The sequence below is a fragment of the Trachurus japonicus genome, chromosome 19, assembly GCF_045865225.1.
Source record: "Trachurus japonicus isolate A0001 chromosome 19, Traja_1.0".
Classification (NCBI taxonomy): Eukaryota; Metazoa; Chordata; class Actinopteri; order Carangiformes; family Carangidae; genus Trachurus; species Trachurus japonicus.
The window spans coordinates 25,370,851-25,390,054 of NC_140925.1; the positions used below are offsets into that span (position 1 = coordinate 25,370,851).

The window sequence follows — 19,204 nt, forward strand, 5'->3', positions numbered from 1 at the left end:
AAATATATTTTAAAAAAGCAGTCTAAAAGATTTTACTCTCTTCAACAGGAGAATCTCCAGACACTTGGGGCCGAGATTGAGAGGCTCATAAAGCAGCAGAGAGATCCTGAGGATGGAGTGAGGAGGAAGTGACATGGCCACATCATGAAATCTGAGACCCCCCCCCCCCAATTCTCCCAACGTATGAAGGAGCATATTGAATGTTGTAAGTGCCAGTAGCACCTCAGGTTGTGAGGACCTTGGTTTCTGTCCATGTTGTGGAACATGTCTGAACTTACTTGAACTTGTCACTAGTCCACCTGCGTTGTTCCACCTCCATCGGCTCCTTCAACTCAACAAATCTTCCTTGGGTCATTGTCCGTGTCCCCTGGAGCCTTTACCAACATATAAATTTGTCAGGCCAGTTTCTTCAGGCTTGACGCCTATTGACTGCCTTATAAACAAAATTTACTGAAGATGCCATAATTATGAATGTATAGCAAAAATCTAGCCAGGAAATGATTGCAAAACACACGCAGATTAAAAGAACCAAGTCTTCTGGTGAATTTGTCCCTATCATACAGCTCTGCTGATCATCGCCCAAGCATGCGCTCTTTACTTGTCTCCTGATGTCCTTCTGCCAATAAGCCGAATGTATTTCTGAGAGGCTGCTTCTTCAGCTGTCCAGCAAAGCACTCCATATGTGAAGAAAAAGGATCAGTCCAGGATTGCGGAGACCTTGTGTGCCACCATTTTTCATTGTTTTCTGCTCCGCGCAGCACTTCCGACCAGGTTGGTGAGGCTGGGTGCCTCATGTCAGCAGACCCACTCATGTGTGCGACACCGGTGCTAGACTTAAGAACGCAGACTGTCTCCCTGCAGTGTTTCCTGCCGCCAAAAGCACTATGCCATCCGTGTGGAAGACTCTGTTTCTTGAGCTGCGTAAAAATTTGAAGAAAAATCTATGACAAATATAATATCACCTTTAAAGGTTTAAATGTATAACTTTTTTGAATGTGATTTTTGTTGGTTTATTTTAATTTATTCTCATTTTTGCTGGCTTAAATTTGAATTTGTATTTTTATTTCCATATGTCTGATTTAGTTTTTTATTTTTTATTACAACCTTAGATAGCTTTATTTTAGACTTTTCCATCTTTGCTCTTAATTTAAAAAAAATGGACACCTTGAACATTTCTTTTGCCCCCCTCTCTCACTGTAATCTGAATGTTCCTGTTGCAGGCGTCATTAGTACCAACTGGCAACAACTGCTCTTAATCAGACACAAGCATCTTAAGATGTTTTTGTTTCAGCCTCTCATGTGGTTAGTTAGCATCATTAGCATTCCTGATCTCAAACAGCAGCCACAGATGTGCGACTGGTAGAAACTTTCCTGTGCAACATGTGCATGATATGATCTGGTGAGGGGGGGGGGCTAAAATGTGAAGGTACTCCTCTTTATTTTTCTTTGTAGTGTCGCTGAGTTTGTCGAAGGAAATCTAAGGAATCAGAGGGAGCGCAGGAGATCTGTAGCTGTAGCTCAGGAAAGATTATGGAACCTGCAGAATTCTAACCAGGGACAAAGTGCAATGCTGTTCCTTTCTATGATTTTTTTTGTGTGTGCGCCTGTGTGTTGTTCTGAATGTGTTGCGTGCCAGTTTACTGTTGTGTATTTTTATGGTTGTGTATGTGTAACATGAATATTTAAGTGTCCAAATTGTGTGAGTGTGTGTGCGCGTGCATGTATGTGTGTGCCTTAAACCTCTCAAGCTTTTGTGTTTACACCTTGTGTACATACTTTAGCTATCGGGGCTTATAGGCTTTTACCAGATTGTCCATGAAGTTTGTTTCTTGCAGAAGGATAAAGCACCATTTGCATTTCGAGCTGGTGTCCATCAGCCACACCAACACGCTCCTGCAGCTTAGTACCGCAGCTACACATAATAATGCTTCTGTCACTCATTCACAGCTGTTTAGTCTATATACAAACACACACAGGTTGAAGGGCATATACCAGGCACCAAGCTCCATCCAACAATGCTAAAGTTTCTTTCGTCCTCATTTGATCTTATGGCAGAGGCTGACACCTTCATTTTTTTTCTCACAGCCAACCAGAAAACAGGTTTTTTTTGTGCCGTGGATGTTTATAGGCTAAACTCCTCCTAGTACAGCCTGAGGCTTCGCTGGACTGGCCCCACTATGTGGAGATGTAAGTTTCCAGGATGGAGGTCACAGAGTCCTTAAAGCCTCCCTGCTGCTGCAGTAGCTGCTCGCTGATTGATGTAGTTTTATTGAAGCCAAGCTGATGTCTCAATGTTAGGCTGTTATCTCAGACAAACCCTGAGATAATGGCTTGATTCTCCTTAATGTTGAAATGTAGTCACTTTTTTAAACTCTTAATCCAACACTGACTCAATAAGGTTGCATTGCATTTATGTTTCTTTGCCTATCAAGTCATTAGATTCTTTCAAAAATAATCTGGATGTTTATGTGCATCTTAACTAATGTGAATGTGAGCTGCTGAGAAGGTTGAAATCGTAGCATTTTTTTGTTTGTTTGTTTCTTTTTGCACAGTCTGTTTTCTGGTGCAGAAGTAAAATAACAACCTATGCAAAATAGTCGCATGGGATTTCCCTAATGAATGCCTCCTAATTCTCTGAGGCACGCTAATACACCTCATCTGATTTGGTCACCTGTAACAATCGCGTTGATCCGAGGTGTGATACATTTCCGCAGCCTTGAAACAAAGTCATGCTGCGGCATCACGTGGATGAACGAACAGAACCTTGTGTTTCACTATATGGATATGAAGAAATGGTGTTCAGTGTGTATGTGTGTGTTTGAAAAGTGACATGAAGTGAGAAATTTGTAATTTTTCTGTTTCCTTCTTGCTGTGCAATGAATCCTCCCCTCGCTCTGTTTTGTGGAATATTCAAACTGTGATTATAATATACATTTGTAGATATGTCATTCTGTAAAATTATGATGAGATGTTTTTAAAAACACTGATTCTGGGTTATGTTTGTATATATGGTGATCCCAGGGAATAAAAGGAGATTAGTCTTAACTTTCTCTTGAACGTTCCACAGCCTTCTTGTCTGTATTTTTTATTTATTTTTTTGTTGACACTAACATCTGGTTGTTTCTGTTTTTCACCTATACTGGAATGATAATTCAGGAAACAGGGCAGTGGTGCACAGAGATGACCTCTCGCACACTGACTCTTGTCAGATGCAGCTTTAGGTCCCACTTAAAAAGCAGCCAGGTCAGCATTGCTTGAGGTCGTGGACATCACTGCACCATTGTCACTCAAAGCAGCTGGCCATTGTGATGATTTAGGAGCCAGACGTGATGGGAATACTCCCAAAATCCAGAGGAAAACAAGTCAAAGGTGAACTTTCCTCCACAACCTATCATTTTAACATGACGGACGGCATCGTTCTTGTATGTCACCAAGTTCGTTAAGGGCACTGGGGTCACAGATACTGTATAAATGTGAAGGTTTCAGATTGGGTTGGCACTAACCTTTATCACTGTTGATTAATTAGATACCTACTAGTTGTTTGGTCTATAATATGTTAGAAAATAGCAAAACTGCCCATCATAGATATCTGTAGCAAAGGCAAGGTCTTGAAATTGTTTAATATCACATAAGACAAAGAAAAACAGTAAATCCTCATAAGTGAGCAGCTGCAACTGGGTATGTTTATTTTTTCTTTAGACTGAATTCATAAATCCATAAATCAATCATTTAAGTACCTTCAGTTAATAAAATGATTGTTTCTGCTCCTGTTCCCTCTTTTTTTGTGTAGGTACTACATCCTTTGTTTGGGATCAGAATGAGCTGAATAAAAGCAGTGTAGTTGAACAAGACCCTTAGTCACCCTGTCAATCTGCACACATGCATGAGCTTTTCCCTGGTACTCTGGCCCACACACATGCACATGTGCAAACATTGGAAAAACGCCTCCAGACCAACTGAGACTGAGAGCACCTGTCATCAAAATAATACATCATGTGGCATGACAATAACACGTTCCCTCACTTGAGCATTCTCGTCACGAATGGCTGAAATTTCCCATTTTCTCTACAGGCAACTGCAGCAGGTTCAAATATCCAATTCAGGCCAACGGTTACCAGCCGGCTATTTTTAGCCCTCTGATAACGGATTCTGCTATCAGCTTAGATGACCACCCTTGAATTCATAAAGCAGCAGCAGGCGTGACAGTAGCTCCCAAGGTATGATAACAAGCCTGTCCTGTCCCTATTGGTCTGTTTTTTGTTTACTTTGTTTCCTGCTACCCAACTACAGCAGCAACATCAGGATAAAACAGTCTGAATATCAATTTGTCTCTATCATGAGTGTAATTACATTCCACTTACTGTCTTTCTGAGTCAGAATTATGCAAATCTGTGTACAAAAATAGACCTTTTAATTGGGAATATTCATGTTTCCATCTGGTCCATCCCATCAGATCAAGTGGAGTCACTCGGTAATGCTTTTATCGTGTGACGGTCTCCGGCTCCTTCCCTCAGATGCTCAGAGCTGGAAAATGAGAGGGATCATTCTCCCCTGTAGTGCTGCAGTACATTCGTCATGTTCATTCATATTTTGGGATTCATAAAACCCAAAGAACAGCGCAGCAAGTGTCAGCTGAGAACATTTTGTGAATGAAAAGGATCTCGGTTCATGTTTGAACCAGAACTCCCTTGACTTACATTCATACAACCTCGTGTCTGGAGATTGTCTTGTCTTCTTACGCTGGAGGTAGACAAGTCAAGAGAAGAGGAAGAAGCCTTGAGCCTAAGTTCTTATAAGTGATGGCCTTGGGTGCGATGAGGGCTTTTCATAGTTCACCAGTTAGTGTAGAGCAGGGGTACTCAAATACATTTTTCGAGGGGCCAGAATTTTTCTTAACCGACACCTTGGGGGCCGCACATTCAAATAGGCCTAGATTGAAATTGAATTCACGTTTTTCGTCTAATAATTTAAATATTTTTTATTTTACTTGTAAGCACATAATTTTTATTTATACACTTCATGGTGTTTTGTATGATATAAAATGAAAAATCTTGACATTGTCATATCATCATTTACATATCATGCTGGAGCTTTACACTGCTGACTTGTATCCTCAGACATGCCCTGTGATTTTCAGCTTAAATATGAAAGGAGGCTGACCATCACAGGACATGTCTGACTCTGTTCTGAGGATACAAGTCATTGGTCCTGAAATGTGTTTCTCTTCTATAACACACATTCTACATCTCGGAGGCGACGTCTTTCCACACACGGACTTCCTTCACCTTTCAAACGAGGCAGAGCTCAGTGGGAAACAGTAGGAGACACAGGCCGATGGAACAAGGACACAACACCGGGGGAGAAGCAGGTCGTGCAGCTGTGCTCCGCAGACGTGCACGAAAAAAAACAATTGCGTCTCATCAAATGCGCGCAGCTACGGCTGTTGAGTTGTGAACGTGCATGACGCGCGGCTACATTGAATGGGTTTGAGCGCGCGAAAAAGACGCTTCATCTGAACGGCCCCATGCATGATGCACACACAGTTGAACCAAGACGGCGGTGAAAATCACCCACGGTCTCTGCAGACAGGCAGGGAAAACCCTGCAGTCCAGCCCGCTCCCCGAACACTCGCGCATGGTGATCTGGGTTCGTAAGCGTTTCTGTATCCCAGTGCAGGGCCTCACAGGCACACACAAACGCTGTGCGCGTGTTTCAATGTCCCAGCGCTTTGACTTACAGGCGCACGGAGCCCGAGAAATACAGTAGCCTATACAGTAATATGTAAACTAGTAGAACTCAGTCGCGGGTCTGATTGTAGGGTTCGGCGGGCCGGATGCGGCCCGCGGGCCGCCTATTGAGTACCGCTGGTGTAGAGAGTGCACTGTGTTTTCATTTCCATTCCATGTCACATTTTTGTTTCTTAACATTTCAGATAGAAATCATCTAGTATTTCACTAAGAAACAAAACCACCTAGTTTCCTTTGCACAGTGGTACTGTAGTTGTTCCTTGTTCGGGAATCACTGGACTAAACTATGAAACATTATACACAGAAATAGATTTTGGTTATGCTTGGGCTTTCACAATACCATATTTTCAGATTGTTGTATTGGCATGTTTACTCTTCTTCTCCAGTTAAGGATGTTTGTCACCAGTTTCACCTTTTCTTCTTGTTAAGCCGGTCTAGAGCAGCAGGAAACTGAGGTGCTCAGCAGAAGTCCAGAAAAACATCTGAGGAGGCCTCAGGAATCTGATGCACCACTGCAATGTTTTACTGCTGTGACACAGTGGCCCTTTACTGTGAGGGGTAAAAACCCTCAAGTCAGTTGGAAGTCAGCAAAAGGGCACTTTCTGCGACTCAGAATGGTCTCTCAGACAGCTTTGAACTGTCTGTGAAGCCACTTACCATGGATATGAAAGTCCACCTCTAGAGCTGCAGTGTTATTGCGAAAAAAAAAAAACTGTTCATCCGGCCAGAAGTGTTTAAAAGATGCACAGAGGATTAGGGGACCTGGGGCTTGGTAGAAACACCAACAACTCCCCTTAGAAGAAGAAAGGAGTCCTAAAACATATTTTTGGATTGTTGTCTAAAAGCTCCGACAGGAGGTCAGTCTTGCAAGTGGCATAATCAAGTGCTCAAGGCCAGTTTCAATGCCATCACCAGCTGCCAGCGGTTAAAACCAGAGAAAAGCAGACTGTCATCTTCATCAGAGTCAACGCGAGGGCTTTCCAATTCAGGACTGGCAACTGACAGCGGACCTGGCTCCCACCCAAACCTCAGGCCTGATATTGTTCTCGTATCAGAAACAAATAAGGACATTGTTATGCTGGAGCTGGCCGAGCCAAGGGAGGGCCATGTGGACCAGGGGCCAGATTCACAAAACGTTCTTAAGAAAAAAAATCTTCTTAAGTGTCATTTTTTTCTTAACTTCTGTCTTAAGAAGAAAAAAGAGAAGAAGTCATATTCTCCAAAAAAGTTCTTAAGTATTTTCTCAACTTTGTTCTTAAGTTTCTTCTTAAGAAAAAACTTAAGAACAAATGGTATTCTTGAAATCTAAGTTCTCAAATTTGTTCTTTACTTTTTTCTTAACTTTAAGACAACCTTGACCTGTCTTAAATTCCCACGGTGTATAGGTAAACCTCTAAAATCACCTTTTTCAACAAATTTTCAACAAGTTTAGACTAGTAGCTAGGTCATATTTGTGCCCAAAACTAAATGTTAGACTTATACATATGATTTAAATCCGTTTTAATTATCACCTATGGGCTTCTAGTCCTGTGTGGTGGTTACTTTGTTTTGTTGTGCACAGGGTCGTTTCTGGGTGGAGAGCGAGAGTTGATGACAGCTCAGGTGAAGCTACGTGCAGCAGAGCAGAGTAGTAGGCTGAGGGCTGCTAGCTGCACTAACTTAGCTGTATCTGATGCTGCTGAGTGCTAGCACGTCTCTCTCCATCAGCAGCAGCAGTCAGGACTGCAAAGAAAAATAAATAACAGTTACAGTCTGAGTGAAGCGCTAGAGCCGCGGACCGATTCCCGACCGACACCGACAACTAAAGCCTCGACTGGTAACAATTGAGCTAGCTCGATGCTAACTAGCGGTTAGCATCCGGCGCTAACACCGGAGGCTCCCGTGACGATCGGCTATCGGCTCACGGCTCCAGCGCTTCACTCACACTATCCTTTCCTTTGCAGTCCTGACAACTGCTGCTGTCTGGGGCAGGAGGCTACACAGCTTAGCCCCAGAGGGGCCCAGTTTCAATGTTTTGTTTACAAACTGCAACGAAGAAAACTCTACCTGCTATGCTGCTGATGGTGCATGCAATGCAATGCAATGACGTATTTTAAGAAGTTCTTAAGTAGGAAAAATAAGAAATTCGTAAGAAATGACTGTTCTTAAGACAGTTCTTAAGAAAATATTAAGGAATTGCACTTAAGAACTTTCTTATGAACTTCTTAATTTTCTTCTTAAGACATTTCTTAAGATCTTTCTTAAGAACATATTGGTGAATCCGGCCCCAGGCTTCTGAGTGGAAGAGAGAAACATGAGGAGTCTGGTCGGCGACTGCATCGGACAAGGTGCTTGCCTCTGGAGGTACAGTAGGATGCAGAGGCTTTGCAAGGAAAGTTCCTCAATAAGGCTTCCAGTCTGTTCAGCATCACGATCCAGACGAAGAGGAGAGCAATCCACAACAACACAGAGGCTGCTGAGGAAAGCAGGCGGCTGCAAAAGCACATCTGTATCTGAAAACACTTGCATGTGTGTTGATAGTGATCAGATCTCCACGACCTGGAACTCTTGATCAAAAACTGAAAGCTGGGCATGGTATCGGTCCGTGCTGGCCGACCCAGTGGATCCCGTGCAGCCACTTCTTCCAATCTTCTGATAATCTGCTACAATTAATCAGCTATTGGTGACTTAAAGGGAAAGTTTGACATTGTTTACATGCTGAGAATTTCATAAGAAGATTGGCATCACTGGCATATCTGTTCAATGTAAGGCTTTAGCTATCAGCCACCCTTGCTTAGTTTATCTTATTTTATAGTTTATCTTAGCTTAGCATAACAACTGAAAACAGAGGCCGGAGCTAGCATGTTTGTTTCAGGCTAGTTGTTTCTGTTTGTTTCATGTGTTTATGCTAAACTAAGGTAGTCAACAATCTCAAGGCTGTACCTTCATTTTCATTGGACAGGCATGGGAGTGAACTGATCTAACTTGAAACAGACAAGAAAAATAAACAAGATGAACAATACAATCTCTGCTGGCACACAGAGTTCTTGTAACACTAAATCTCAAGGTTTAAAAAAGTTCCCCTTGGGACCATCAGACACTGAATCATCAGCTTATTGGGATTCAAGTTTAGGAGCTTGTGAAAGGTTAAGATTCAGAAGGTTAGCACCTCCTTGGAGAGAAAGTTACAGCTTGGCTTTTGCAGCCATTGTGCATCAATGTCTAGCTTGTGCCAAAATTTTCTCATTTGAAAACAGAAACCAGTTTGTTCATCCTCAGTTCTGCAGTTTTATCGAGGTTTTGATCGACACCTCTTGCCAAAGTGGTTCATCTATAAGCACCTTGTGCCATCATGTGTAGGATTACAGCACTCTAGGGCTGATTGGAGTTTGTTACCGTCCCAACTTCATTTATGCCAAATTCTAATCCATAAAGTAATGTTTTTTCTTCATCTGTGACCAGCCTCTTTTATCATTTGGTTACCATAATCTGGAAATCTGGGTTGAAGCTGGATTTGACACTGACAGAAAATGTAGGCCTACCCTAGTCATGTTTTCTCTGACTAGTGCCTGTGATTCTAAATTTATGTAGGCTATGTCCTATGCTCAATTTTTCATCAGTACAACATCATCTTACATTATTGAGGTGAACACAAACACTGAGTGTGAATGACCACATTCACATCGTCTTCATGTAAAGCAAAGCTAGCCCAGGCACAGCAGATGGACTATGCGCCAAGTTCACGTGGGAATCCAAACAGATGGACACACGAGGTGTAGCACCTGCTTTCTGGCACCACACCTCAACAGTCACAGTGTGATTTAGAGGGGGGGGGGATCACAGCGGGATTTATATCTTATATGGCATTTATTAGACACTGGAGGTTGAGTTTTATCAATGAGACAGATACAGTGAGACACTGAGCTGGAATTCAACTCTTACTGTTTGCCAGTTTACAGTTTGGTTTCCTTGCTCTCCAGATGTCCACTGAATCCATCAATTGGATCACCTTTGAATATATGGGCCTTTTTCATTTAATGGTACACTTTCATTAGATTTAATGTGGCCAAATCATAGATTTTACACAACATAAAAATGGCTAAGTGTTGCAAAATGTACACACTGCTCTCCCAGCATAAATTTGGCACATCCGCTGGGGTCTGATAAGGTTGTAATCATTAGCAATCAGCAATAATTACCGCCAGGTGCTGACATTTCTTACCTTCCGAAATGTTTTGTTTTTCTTCCTCAGAGATAAAGCCTCCCCTCCAACTGCCTCTTGAGGAAAATGACAGTATTTGCATAGTATTTTACACTAGTATAGTGTTTGATAAACATGTTTCTCTTGGCTCTCTGCACTTCTGTTTACAAAATACTATTGTTTTGCCCCCATCCACTGAAGGAGTTTGGTAAGTGTCATCATGAGTTATCTACTTTCCTTCAGTTAACTTTGATTTGTGTGTTGTTTTCTCTGCTTTAGAATCAGCATTTGGACATCTTGTTGTTCAGTGGCTTCTGCAATGAAAAAACATGTTATGTAGCACAGTAACATTTGGGGGGAAAGAGTAGATTATGGAGATTATCAAGAGAGACATCCCATCTTTTTAAATGTTTTTAATCTTCTCTGATGACGACGATGATGTTTGTCTTGGTTTTTAATCATGTGCAGATGGCAAGAGGAGGTGGTTGGCAGCAGATACAGTATTCATGATCTGGACGAGAGGAGACGCAGTCCATTTAATAACTGAATGAAACCTCACACCTGTTGCTGAGTGGATCTGAGAGAACGCAGTGTCGGCTAGATGATGGGAAATGATTTCATTCTGCTGTGAAACCACTTTTGAATTAGGTATAGAGGTGCATGAGCATGTGGGAATATTGATATTTTATGGATGGTTGGTTGAGTTGTTTCAATTGCCCCCATATTCCTTATGAGCAAGTTTGAACAGGGGGTCGAATACAGTTCATAATTTTTCTATTTCACTTTCAGGATTGGTAGGCTATCAACCCCGTACCTGTAGCTGCCTGTACTGGCAGCTGGTTAGCAGGGCTGCTAGACCTGATATCCAAACATAACGGCTACATCTATTGGCTACATTTCTTTATCTACGGTAGGTAGAACTACCACCTACTATTTCTTTGCTGAGAACAGTTTCTCATGGTGTCTCTGCTGCTTGGTTTCAAGAGGTTTGTAGGTTTTTTCTGCCCCTGAATGTAGTTTCTTGCCAGGAGCAGGTGGTGGTGATTGTTGCTTGATAAGAGATTTGGCCATCGTTGGAATAGGTATAATTTTCCTTCCAAGAACAGCTATCTTCAGGGCAGATTTGTGGCTACAGTGTGTTTTCTGTCAATAAGGAATTAAATGGCCCATGCTAGCTCATTTCAGTAGAAGAAAGGACTGTATGTCTCAATATCAAAACAAAAAAATATAGCTCCCTTTACTGCTCCTAGCTAATAAATAATTGGATACATATAACCTCCCAAAACACATAGCTTGATGCTTCATGGTAAATAGGATAGACAGCAAGGAGATGACCTGGGGCTAGCTGGCTAATTTCAATAGAAGAAAAGACATGACTCAGATTAGATTTAACAGTGGCATTGCTTTCCATCCTCAGAGACAACTTCCTATCCGGTAAGTAAAGGAATTAAGTTTGATGCTGAACTCTCAATGTTTATTCTTAACTTTTAAGTAAACAGCTACTAATGCGATCTATGGACCAGAATTAAAATTAACAAATAGTTCATTTAAATGCTCTTAGCCAAGAAATACGATAACCGCCCAAAAACATAACTTGTTTGTTTTTACACTTTTACACTTTGTAGGCTACTCATTGAAAAGGAAACATAAAATGTTGCTTAAAGAGCTTTAGTAAGATGTTTTTTTTAAATTAAATCTAGAGAGCCATTGCCATGCCCCTATTTCCTTCTGTTTAGCAACAGTAACCTCTGTTACTGCAGAGGTCATGTTGGTATCAATTTATCTACTCTGACTTGGAGCAGTTAAAATGCCTACTGATACACAAGCAATTTGAAACAATTATTTTTAAAGCCGCTGATTAGCTTCTCCATCTGTGAGCCCACTGCTAATCTGCCCAAACACAAACTTCCTGCCAAACAAACAATGCTTAATAATGAAGTGGGACTTTGCCAGGAGGCCATCAGTGATACTGGCTTTATTCCTGTTATTATTTTTCCCCCTAAAAGCTGGGTCTCATTCACGCACATTAATTCAGCCAATCAGATCTAAACAATGTTCATTAGCCAAAACAGCTGAGCTCAGTTCCATTCAGTTTTCTTGTCTAATTGAAATGTACGACTCGGCCCTTCTGGGAGAGCATCAGGACACATGCTAATGCATTTTAAAGACACCCAGCTCAAGGGCTGATTAATATTCCCCAGAAAGGACGGCAAATCTCTTTTGTAAGAGCCACTTCATTATTATGTTTATTACAACATTTTATACAGGATCTCAAAGCTTGTGAAAAATGCAGTGATCAAATGCGAATGGTATCTGTCCTCACTGGTTTCTATGTATCTTAAAAACAAAGGGATCAGTTGGATTCCAGAGTGTCTTAACAGGACTGACCAAGGAAAGACAAATATTTCCAATCATAAACAAGATGACACGTACCATTCGTTTGAATATGATGACTTTAAAAAAAAAATATTTAAAGGCTTCGGAAATAATCTCAAATTCAAATCAAGTCAAACTCGACATTGCTTGGGTTGCCTCATCTTAGATTTAGTGTGTTACAACCTGTATGTGACATATGGGGTTTGAAACCCACATCCCAGCATCTGGCAAAGAAAGATGCTTTATAGTTGCATTATGGGAAATGTACCCAGGACTAAAAGTCAAGATATTTTTTCAGGCTCTTGTCTGATATGAAACCTTTGTATTGTTTTTGTGCAATACAACTTTAAAAGAAAAGTCACATTGATCTGTGGCAAAATGCATTTTAAAATACTGACATAGACAAATGCATTCATCCAGTAGTGCAATTTAATATGAATGAGAAGCACTTACAATGCTTTAACATTTTAATTAAGAGAAATATTATTTTCTTAAGAAAATTGGATCAACTCAACCACAACGTAGTTCAGTTTCTCATTGTGTGCTCTATAATGCATGTGCACATTGCTTAAAGTAACCCAGATGTTTACCTTGAATGCATGGCAAACATGTAAACACTTAAAGCAAAACCTTATTAATCCACTGTGCATGAAAGTGTAGAAACCCATTTTCTAATTAAAATAATAAAAAAAAGGAAGAAAAGAAAAATCACATTTCATGGCTCATCTCTCCAGAGGCCAATCAGATTCCAGTTGCAAGTCCAGCACAGAAGAAAATGACATCCCATCATGTGTGCACAAATGCTGTCCAACCAGTTCAACTTCTGCATGTCCTGCTGTCTCACCAATTACTTCTGATTGAAATCAGGGTGAAGGAAAAAGAAAGAAAGAAATGATTTCTCCTCATGCCTTATTTTTCGATGAAGAGTGAAACTTACAGTAAACTTTAAATAATTAAAAGAATAAAACAACAAAATGAAGCTTAAACAGTAAGTAACAATGACACTTCCTTTTATTTCACAGGAGTCGACACGCCACCTCACTACAGCATGTAGAAATGAGAAAGACAAAGGATGAGGCTCAAATTACCCACTTGAGTACTAAACACCACAGGACTAATATATGTACAAAGGTCCGTGGGATTCAGACCCACGGCTTTCTGCGTAGTTGTAAAAGACAGCGCGGAATAAATACTTTTACATCAATGTTTAATATAAACAAATACCTGTCGTACAAATTGCACTTGCCGATGGCTGTGAGGTAAAAAACAAAAAACAAAAAAAAAACACATTGTGATCACTACATGACTACAGTACAGTCACTCCGACAAATGCTTCGCTCCAATCCAATGCTTTTAAATTACAATCATTTTTTACTATTATTACACTGCGCCTGAGCGGTCAATTCAAGAAGAAACTGAACCTGGGCTTAACCTATATGATACCCGCCTCCCATTAATAGATGATCCTCCTTAATAGGCTATAAACGATCCAATAAAATAAGGAATAAAGAAATAAACAAACAAAACATCAGGAATAAACCACAGGAGCGTGGCAAACGTGTCAGTGCTTTGACACCTGTTTTATGGAAAAGTGCATACAATCATTATGATTCATCAGATGCATCAAAGTGGTGTTTTGAGGTGGCTATTATCTGGCAAATTGGGTCATCTCTAACGGATTCGGGGAATTTGCGCATCTTGGAACGTTGGTCCTGAAGGCTATTGAAAAATAAATATGGCTTTCAGATGCTATTCTAGTGATTTGTTGTTTGTTTTTCTTAGATGATAAAATAAATCGACCCACTTACGCTCTACAATAACAGATCTCGCACATTCCTGCGCCCCCAAAAAGGCGCACAAGCTACAGAGTCAGCGCTGCTGCTGCTGCGCGCTGTGCGTCTCTCTCTCCCCGGGCTGTTGTAATCCACCTCATTGAAAGTTGAATGTTTTGTTTCCCTCATAGCTGTGATTCTGAGTGAGACAGCTTTGCGGTCCCCACCAGGCTGCTGTCACTGTTGTCCAAGCCGGCGCAGTCCGACCACATCCCCAGAGCGCCGGGCTCCAGAGAGGACACGAAGCCCCCGGAGCAGCGCGTCAGGTCGCAGGAGCTGATGTGCAGCCTGCGGTCGGCCTGCCGCGGGCAGCACAGCAGCCTCTTGAAAGCCTTCCTGAAGTCCGGGCTCCGGCAGTAAATGATGGGGTTAAACGCTGAGTTGACGTAGCCCAGCCAGTTTAGGAACACGAACAGGTCCTTGTCCACCACCTCGGCACAGAACACCCGCACCACGTTGACTATGAAGAAGGGCAGCCAGCACAGGGTGAACGTCCCCATGATGATGCCCAGAGTCTTGAGCGCCTTCTGCTCCCTGAGCGCCAGGATCTTAGACGGCTTCTTCTTGCACTTGGAGGTGAGGCCGGTCAAGGTGTTGTGGAACCTGCCCTCGCACTTGTCGATTTTCCTCAGCTGTTTTTTCGCCTCTCTATACACACGGGCGTAAACAAATATCATGACCAGTAGAGGAATGTAAAAAGAAATTACGGATGAGGAGATGGCATAAGCCCTGTTGGTGACAAAGTCGCAGCACTCGGGGTCGTCGTAGCAGTCTGTGTCCACGCTGTCCCGGGACCAGTGCATGAGGATGGGCAGGAAGGAGACCAGCGCGGAGATGGCCCACACTATGCACACCACGGCCTTGGCCCGGGCTTTGGTCAGCAGGCTCTGGTAGCGGAAAGGCGAGGTGATGGCCACGTACCTGTCTATGGCGATAACGCACAGGGTCTCGATGCTGGCGGTGACGCAGAGGACGTCCACGGAGATCCAGAACTCGCAGAAGAAGGAGCCGTAGAGCCACGAGCCGCGCACCTCGAGCGCGGCGCCAAACGGCACCACCAGCAGACCCATGATCAGGTCCGCGCTGGCCAGAGACACGATGAAGACGTTGGTGAGAGTCTGCAGCCGCTGCGTCCTGGCTATGGCCACGATCACCAGGATGTTCCCAAACACGATGCACAGGACGATCAGGGCCATCAGCAGGCTCATCCCCGCCATCCACTGCTCCGACCCCGGCGCGTGCGGCGCCTCGCGCCCCGTGCCGTTCTGGAAGTTTACCGGAGAAGACGCGCCGCCGTCCCCCATGACGGGCTGCTGCGCTGTGTGCGGGACCAGGTCCGGTTCATCAACGCAGCGCGAGGCAGCCTTCTCCTATAGGTGTGTCGCGGTCTCACGAGCTCCCACAGCTCTGCCCCGGTCGCGCGCCAACTCCATCTGGGGCTCCTCTCTCGCCCTCAGCCTGCGCGAGCTGCTGCACCGGCCGGGATTGTCAAACGAGGCTGTGACATCACTACTCGCCGCGACCAATCAGGCAGCTCAGCAGAGAAATTGTACTGAGATACTGAGAGTGAAGTTGAGGACATAAACAACAGCTGAAGACACACAAAGTCTCAGTTTCTTCTGATTGATAAACTAATGCGCATGAATGAACACACAACACTTTGACTGAGGCTGAGATTAGAAAGTTTGGCTGCAAAACTGTGTGTGATTGTGATCTATGATAAATCTGCCAGTCTTTGGGAACACGAGGAGCCAAATATGGACCTCCAGAATTCACCAAGACATTATGAACTACAGGGATTTTTCTTCTTTTCATCACTTGCCATCACAAACAATATTTGTTTTTCCACTTGTCCATTTTATATTTTTATCACTAAGAATACATTCCACAGCTACAGGGGTCAGGCCCAACCACAGATCTGCTCTCTGCCTCACAGCAGCAGCATGCATTACACGGACATTTCTTATCTTAAAACAACTGTAAAACATGTTTTGACTCACAGCCGAACAGACACAGAGCATGCAGGTCAGCTCATCGTGCAAAACACCAGCCTTGATGATTTGTGGTCTGCAGGATGAGGCAGGATTAGCTCTGAACTGGTCAACATCAAGATGTCAACAAAATGAGGAGAAGTAGACACAGAGGCTGAGGAACGTCAGGCGTGGACCGGCTGACAGACGGATCTTGTAAACGGTCTAGTTTAAACAAAAACATGGTTACATAAGAGAGGAAGAGGGACAAGACAAACAAATAACAGTGGAGACAAAAAACTGTATAGCCTAGGTCTTATACAATAGTTAATTATAAAAATGATAAAGAATAGATTCTGTTGATAACATATCAGATTTAATTCATCTTAATACTTCAGAGTAGGAGGAGAAATAACCCTGTCTACATTCCCCTCTGAATTTTACAACTGTGAGACGTTGAAGCATGAAGACAATGACAGGCATCTTCACCAGCAGTTAAGCATTTTGCACCGTCCCTCGTGACACACAGGCTTGCACACAAAGACGGATGACACCGCCGCTGCCGTGCTGCTTGTTTTTCTGTGAGCTCATCAGCATGCCTGCTCATGAACCTGACGACCCAGCGCCACAGGCTGTGACACGACCCGACCCCGAGCAGCAGAGGCTCATCTGAGGGTGTGGACGTCTTCTCCTCGGCCACTCCCAGCTAGTTGCATGGGGAGGAGCAGAGGGGTCTCAGTGAAGGAGATATGAGGGGGTGTCTGACAAACGTAGGTCAAACAGAGTCCAGAAGGTCAGGTTAATGCATTTCAGTAACAGGTTTCTCATTCATAGTGTTTAAAGGGCTCCTTGCATCCTGCGTCACTACAGCAGCTGCTGGTTGGCTCAGCGCTGGTTAGTGACACCTTGTAGTTTTCCCACCTATGCGTGACTTTAAACACAACCCCACTCAATATGCTTTAGGTTAACATCCAGTCTTAAACAGTTGGGTACCACTTTAACAAAGCTCCCTTTTAAAGGCTTTCTAAGTATAATGTAGGCAAAAGGATTTTTCATAACATGGCATTTCTTATACCACTGGTCTGTAGACATCAACAGCTGATTTATTAACCGTTAAGAAAGCCATTAGTTACAGCTCATAAACACATATAGACTGTGGTATCAAGTTGGTTCAACTTCATAAAACAAATAGTACATATTTCCCCTTCTTCTTCTCCACCACGCACAGATGACAACCTCTGCATTTCATTTAGGCAGGTTGGTGTTTGTTGTTTTTTATTTTGCAACCAAGACAGTGAGTATTTAACAGTCCGACTCAAGTTCGGTGTATTTTGAAGACAGAGTGTTAAGTCTGATTTGTGCAACAACAACAACAAAAAAAAACATTTCTTCACTGAGTCCTTTCTTAGCACTGTGGTGGTTAAACACATGAATTAGTCAACAACCAGTGGCACCCGGAACAGCAAATCAAAATGTCACACCACAATAGCACCACCAGGAAATACACAAAATAGATAATCCAATGCTGAGTTTGTCTGTGAACCTTTACAAAAAGCAAGTCAAAGGGAAACTCTCACTTAACCCGTTTGGTGTAAATGTGCAGAAAATCAATTAAGAAAGCTTTTCCTGCTTTTGCACTCATGATCTCAGTGTTTCAAAAAATCTTGACTAAGGCCATTGTTAATTAGTGCTACCTGTAGACAATGAGCCCAGGTATGGAGACCTAACAGTGTGGAATAATCATCCATCACAGCATGGACAGATGTGTTGCTGCTACTGAATATTTAAAGTGTCTACAGCTCTGTGAGCATCTCATATTATATCTCTGTTGCCTTCACTCTGCTGCAGAGAGAGAAGATTGCTCAAAGTGACAATAGGCATAATTTGGGTGAACCAAGCCTTTATGACCAAAATCCAAATTAAATTTTTTTTCTCCTCTCTGAAAATGATCCCCTCAAACTCTTTGGAAAAGCTTTTGACCTTTGCTTAGAGGCTACATTTATAGCATTCACACCTCTTTGCTGTAATTCACCGTTCAGCTCCCTCGCTGCTCTCACGCAGGAATAAAGCGAGCACAGTGCTCTTGACCAGTGAGCAGCAGCTCCCTCCTACATACTGTATCTCCACGCAGGGTTTCTACACTGGAAGAAAGGGGAAGTAGAACAGGTTCAACTTGACTTAGTAGCTTGACCTCATAGTGTTGACAATGACATGGGGTCAAAGGTCAAAGTTGATTCTGAAGCTTCACCTTCCTGTTTCTTAGCTTTGAGCTTCTCTGCAGAGAAGAAAATGAAGGTGAGCAGCAAAAAGGGAGACAAACGGGTATGATGTGTTCAGGTAACAAGCCCTAGTCACCATAAAACACAACTCTTTCCAAGTTAGCATTCCTGCTCGTGCTGTCACACTGATTAGAAATAATATTTGATCTCTTTCAACAATATGATCTAAATCGAGCCCACTCAGAGTGACGAGACAATTAAAACCGAGCAAAAACTGTGATTTTCTCCTTCACTAAACCCTCTGATAGTTTTTTTTTTTTTTTTTTTTTAACTTTCAGCCTAACAACGCTGCCAACATCATTTCATAACTATTTACAATTAAACCAGTCATGTTGAATGAGCAATTAATTTAGAGAGGTCAGTAACAATTAACCAGTGTCAGCTTCATGCATCATATGAGCATCATAAGAGGCGCAGGGTTTACAAGCCCTGCAGAAAGCTTTTAAAAGACTTTTTTTGTGCTGCTGAAAGAAGCTGTGTGTTCATGGGGACTGTTATCTAATCATTCAGACTCAAAAATCCTCATGGCTTACTTGAGGCATTTGGTTACTTTTAAAGAAATATTTAGATCAATGTGTTATATCATATAGCTCGAAAAGAGGTAGTGGTGCCACGGCTCAGCTCTTGAAGACACCACTGACGTGTATTTGTGGGAACCTTCTGTATTTTATGGTTGGCGTACTCCCTGGTGATGTTTCACCTGTGTTTATTGAGACTGTGTTGATGTGTGTGTGTGTGTGTGTGTGTGTGTGCTTGCCCCCCCAGAAGCCAGAATCATATGGGGTTAATGATGCTGTCAGGATGTGGGTGCAGGAGGCGG

At 42.7% G+C, this 19,204-nt stretch overlaps 2 protein-coding genes across 3 annotated transcripts in view; one reads left to right on the forward strand and one right to left on the reverse strand.

Annotated features, from left to right (window-relative positions):
- Positions 1-3,066, forward strand: part of ccdc186 (coiled-coil domain-containing protein 186) — a 30,297-nt gene extending 27,231 nt beyond the window's left edge. For both annotated transcript variants that reach the window (XM_085760781.1, XM_085760782.1), the window contains exon 16: positions 49-3,066. In XM_085760781.1, coding sequence (XP_085616907.1) covers positions 49-132 — 84 coding nt within the window. In that variant the 3' untranslated portion in view covers positions 133-3,066. The remainder of the gene's footprint in view (positions 1-48) is intronic.
- A 9,617-nt stretch (positions 3,067-12,683) lies between these two features.
- adrb1 (adrenoceptor beta 1) lies at positions 12,684-15,616 on the reverse strand. Its single transcript, XM_085762343.1, has one exon. The coding sequence runs from the start codon at positions 15,437-15,439 to the stop codon at positions 14,261-14,263; it is 1,179 nt and encodes a 392-aa protein (XP_085618469.1). The 5' UTR covers positions 15,440-15,616; the 3' UTR covers positions 12,684-14,260.
- Between the last annotated feature and the right edge of the window lie 3,588 nt (positions 15,617-19,204).

Bases quoted from the DNA above. Each gene is read 5' to 3' on its own strand.
- adrb1 (XM_085762343.1), bottom strand. From the start codon at position 15,439: ATGGGGGACGGCGGCGCGTCTTCTCCGGTAAACTTCCAGAACGGCACG.